Genomic DNA, 4,746 nt, shown 5'->3' on the forward strand with positions numbered 1-4,746 from the left:
ATTTTCACAAAATGGCGACCAAAATGAGTAGATTATATATATTACAATCATGCGATAGTTCACATCATCCAGGAATTTAGAACACCCAGGAACATCTAAGAACATCTCTGAAGTAAAAACCCAGGAACACTCAGGAACATAAAATACCCAGGAAGATAAAACTAGCTACAAAGATGAAGTGTTCCCTTCTTCTAACTTCTTCAGCCTAGAGCTCCTATAGAAGAGAGGAAATTATGTTATCATGGCCGCCAATGAAAGCAATATCTTCCAACAAAGACCAACTAGGAAAAGAATAATTAACAGATACACAAGCAACTAGGAGCATGGATAACAGTATGGATAACAGTTGTATACTGCTACTGAGGCATTAGTATGGATAACAGAATAATGAAGTATGGATAACAGTAGCAACACTAGTATACTGATGCTGAGGCATTAGTATAATGAACAGAACTTCCTGAAGTATACTGCTGCTGCTGAAGTATACAGTTGCTGCTGCTGAATTGGCATCAGTTTGCATCAATTTACAAATCTCATAGAATAATTTGTTTATGCAAGGAATGCATCAGTTTGCATCAGTTTGTACAATACTACAAAGGGCAAATAAAACAACAAAATTGCATAGGACAAATAAAACGTGTTAACCTGCTGTTGTTCTACACTTCAACATGGATAATAAACCTAACAGCGATGGTTGGCATGATCCTTGCGTTGGCTAGTTAAAACTAAGAGCAGCATAGCAGATATGTGTATTACGCAGACAAACAGGGGTGCTCCTGTTGGGCTGCAACATGAAAGAGCCAGGTTTATTACTGCTAAAAAATACTTAGCAGCCACAACAAATTACTATCAAAGGAATGGCAACGAATCTAAGGGTTTATTTTTGGCAAAATATCCAAGGTTGAGAAATGCAAAAATGCAAAAAACGCCAATCTACTGTAGTTGTTTAACCATCACCACACTAACGAACATGTGTTCAAGAGAGCCGTTTGATCCAAAGAATTGAAGATAAATAAACGAAAGAGAAATGTTTTAATTCTATTCAGAAGTGTAGTCCAAGCTATATCTGACTTCTAATGAAATGCATACGTCCAGCCAATGACTACACAACAGCAACTACTTCAGGCATTGGCTGGAGAAATGCTTATCTTTTTTATTCTTCAAAGACGTAAAAAGAAATGACAACACAGCAACAACAACAGTAGACTCTCACCCAACTAATATACTAGAACTAGATCAACCAAGAATCAGTTTTAAAAAGCTCGGTTTAAGATACTTCAACAACGTAAATCTCAGTACCATCTCCTTGTAACATCATATGCTCAGCAACATCTCCTTGTAACATCATATGCTTAGCTGACAAACAATTCACATGCAACTCCTCTACATTATATCACACCAACACACAGAGCTGCATCTCTAGATGAGGAACGAAAAAACGTTGATGGCATGCTAGGCATCAGTCTTAGCAAGCTCAATTTTAGATCATCAAAGACCGGAAAGACCGCAGCGGTCTAAATGTTTCACATCCTCTGCCCAGCACAACATCATCATCGTCACGAAAATTCCCTAGATAGTCAGCTATCCACAAAAACATAGTGACCCACATCACCAATGAGCTACTGTGAGCATGCAAGGACCAGATACTATGCAGAGCCACTAAGAAAATGGGATGGGCGGAAGGGCAAAGAGAGGGAGGTGGCTACCTTCTCCACATGGGAAATTGCTGGTGGTGATATTGAGAAGCATCCTGACGGGGCCCTTGACCTTGAGCTGCTTCTCCTTGGCGCCCTTCACCAAATCCGAGGTCATTGTTCAACACACGCACGCACAAACGCATTAGATCGGAGACGCACAAATCCAGCCTCATCCAACCAAGCACTAACAAACAACATGAATGATACTAACATAAGCCATACAGTAGTCTTGGAAGTGTGTAGTGAATTTGCATAGGAGTACGTACGCACAACACAGTAGAAACCTCAAGAATCATTGTGTGGAATACAATGATGAATGTTTGTTGGGTCGAGGATGGGTCAGGTGCCCTTGCTCACGACTATGGGGCAACCCACGCTGTTGATGTAGTAGTTGCTCACACTACCCAAGAACATCCTGTTCAACCAAAGGAACCGAATCAGCTTGTTTCTTTCATACACGTAAGGTGACGCCTATCATACAAGCAGGCAGACAACTGTCTTAGAAACTTCATGATATAAATAGATTACATGATGAACTCCTCGAAAAAAAATCGCTAAATGAACTGATCTAGAAGGTTACTACTGTGCTACTACATGGTTGCACTAACAAATGTGAAGATGAAGTTCTAGATACGTAGGATTTGAATCAATTTTGGCTAGACAAAATTGAGTTCTTCACTGTGACCGTGAGAGATTTCCATGAAGCAATCCAAGTCAATTTTGAGTAGCTACTACTAAGACCGACTGACAGAACAGTCCTATCCGCGGCATTAAGTTCTATGAAAATAAAAACGCTATGCCAAGGCGCAAATGCGCTACAGATCAAGAGAAATTTATCTATACACATGCAGTCTAATGTCTGCAGCAGCTGATGTAACACATACTTCACACTATATCAGATTCATACGCAAAATGATGTTTATATAGTAGCACAATTCTCTAATAACCCAATTTTGCCCAAATATTATAGTGTCTCAGTAAACACAGATGATATCTGAAGTCGAATTTGGAACGAACAAATTTAACTACAGTCTACAAGTGTTGTACTGGCAAGAAAACTGATTTCAGAAACCGCAATTTCATTTACAGTTTGCATTTGTGTCAGGCAGCAAGCCAGCGCCAGAACAATCAGAAATTCAGCTCACCAAACCGCAGAAGATAGTGCTGGTATTTCAGTTACCTCTTGACGGGGCCGAAAGCACGACATCGCAATCTTCGGAGCTAAATGTGTAGGAAGTTTGATATAAATTGTGAGTAGAACAATTCTTCAGAGCTAAATGTGCAACGAGCTTCTCAATATTATCACTTTGGAGGGTTACTATTCTTAGTTTTGAGAAGCCAAGACAACAACAAGCTTATAATCAATCCAAGATGACAGCAAGTCCAAGATCTTATGGCCAAAGCTGAAATGCCATCATAAGATTTACCACATAGAGCATAGGAGATAAGCAGAGGGGAGGAATCCGTGGGATAACTTAGAGGAGAGAACTCGACGGTGACGACGACCAAGGCGATGGACCACCTCCCCGTGCAGTCGGCCTTGTAGTCGATCCACCTACCCAAGCGCATGACGACGGCCTCCCACTCAGTGACGTGCTTGGTGACGATGCTGCAACAGGTCTCGTTGTAGTCGCCGATGCCGAGGTCGAGCACCTACTTGTACCTTCTTCCAAGTCATAACAAAATGAATCGTAATATCCTCTTTCCAAGGACGACCAGGTTAGAAAATAAAAGTTATAACAAGACAACGGTTCAAGATCATGTACAAAACCTGAATAAAGCTCAGGTGCAGAGACGAGATTTATTTAGTATTGTTGGCTAAATCAAACGAATCAACTGACTTGCACTTTCAAGTTCCGTAATGATTTATGTCCCCAATAACATTCATATTTTACTTATCTACAAGATTACAGCAGTTGCAGAAAATTCCCAACACCTAGTAGTGTCAGACTTCAGCAGATTCAGTTAACTATTTTTTAGACTAGACCAATTTTAGTGAACTGTTTTAACACCTAACAGTTTCAGACTTCAACAGATTCAGACTAGAGCAATTTCAGTAAGACAAGTAGATTAACACCTAATAGTTTCAGACTTCAGTAGATTCAGACTAGAGCAAAATGTTCCGGTAGTACATGCCGGAGCTGACGAGGAACCCCAGGTCATCCCTCAAGTGAAATGCGGACCTCCCCCTGAACCAGAACTGCTGCCAGCCGTCGGCCTCGGGGTCCTTGGGGTAGTGCCCTTCGTTGAGCGCCCACACGAACCGGATCAGCCATCCCGGCTCTGGGTGGATGACCCCGAGGAGGTATCCGTATGGGGTATTCTGCAGTTGAATCACAAAGATGGTTATGTTCAGGAGATCAAGAACTGCTCGCAATCAAATTTTGCAAGAACTATGACTACGGTTCAAGAAGAATTCGCTGAATCACCAAAAGCAATTCAAGAAGCGGGTCGGTCATGGCAAACTCACCGGAGGTGGGGCTAGAAGGGCAGACATGTCTTCTCTGGCTGGCATGGGCTCGACGACCCAGAACATCATGGAGCTGACATTGTCGTCGACGTTGACAGCGGTGTTCCAGCGGAGGTACCTCCCGTTGGCGCGGAGGTAGCGACCGCCGATGTTGCGGAGCAGGACGATGTCGTTCGCGAAGCCAGACCCCATGGCCTGGCACATGATGTCCTCCACCCCTGGCTGGTCGTAGTCGCGCAGTAATGCGTGGAGGCTGCAGTGGCCGAGCCTCGCCGGCGTAGCCATGGCGGCGAGGTAGCGGCCGTAGGCCGCGCTGTGCAGGAGCAGGTACGGACCGTTGCCGCCGTTGTAGATGTGCACCGCCCACGCCGCGTTCATGGAGGCACGGAGCTGGATGAGGTCAGGAAGGAGGGATCCGGTGCTGCATCTCATTCTGGCAGGGCGGTGGATCTGGGTGCTGCCTCGCTCCTCTCTTGATCTGTGGATGGGCGCGTGAGAGGGTGGAGCAGCGGCGCTTGGGGGGTGGGGGTCGAGCTCCGCCGGAGGGAGGTGGCCGACGCGTGCAGGAGGGAAGGAGGA

General features: G+C 44.3%; 1 protein-coding gene and 1 pseudogene across 1 annotated transcript; both read right to left on the minus strand.

The window, feature by feature from the left end:
- Positions 1-1,241: 1,241 nt before the first annotated feature.
- LOC119290247 lies at positions 1,242-1,324 on the minus strand (annotated as a pseudogene).
- A 2,480-nt stretch (positions 1,325-3,804) lies between these two features.
- Positions 3,805-4,599, minus strand: LOC119284280. The gene is made up of 2 exons (XM_037563472.1): positions 4,168-4,599; positions 3,805-4,020 (listed from the first exon to the last, which is right to left on the minus strand). The coding sequence occupies exons 1-2, from the start codon at positions 4,597-4,599 to the stop codon at positions 3,805-3,807; spliced, it is 648 nt and encodes a 215-aa protein (XP_037419369.1).
- Between the last annotated feature and the right edge of the window lie 147 nt (positions 4,600-4,746).

This window comes from Triticum dicoccoides, chromosome 4A (genome assembly GCF_002162155.2).
Source record: "Triticum dicoccoides isolate Atlit2015 ecotype Zavitan chromosome 4A, WEW_v2.0, whole genome shotgun sequence".
NCBI classification, from domain to species: domain Eukaryota; kingdom Viridiplantae; phylum Streptophyta; class Magnoliopsida; order Poales; family Poaceae; genus Triticum; species Triticum dicoccoides.

Coding starts and splice junctions, on each gene's coding strand:
- LOC119284280 (XM_037563472.1), bottom strand. CDS start 4,599: ATGAGATGCAGCACCGGATCCCTCCTTCCTGACCTCATCCAGCTCCGT. Junction 4,021..4,167: donor CCCTTCTAGCCCCACCTCCG/GTGAGTTTGCCA, acceptor ATTCAACTGCAG/AATACCCCATACGGATACCT.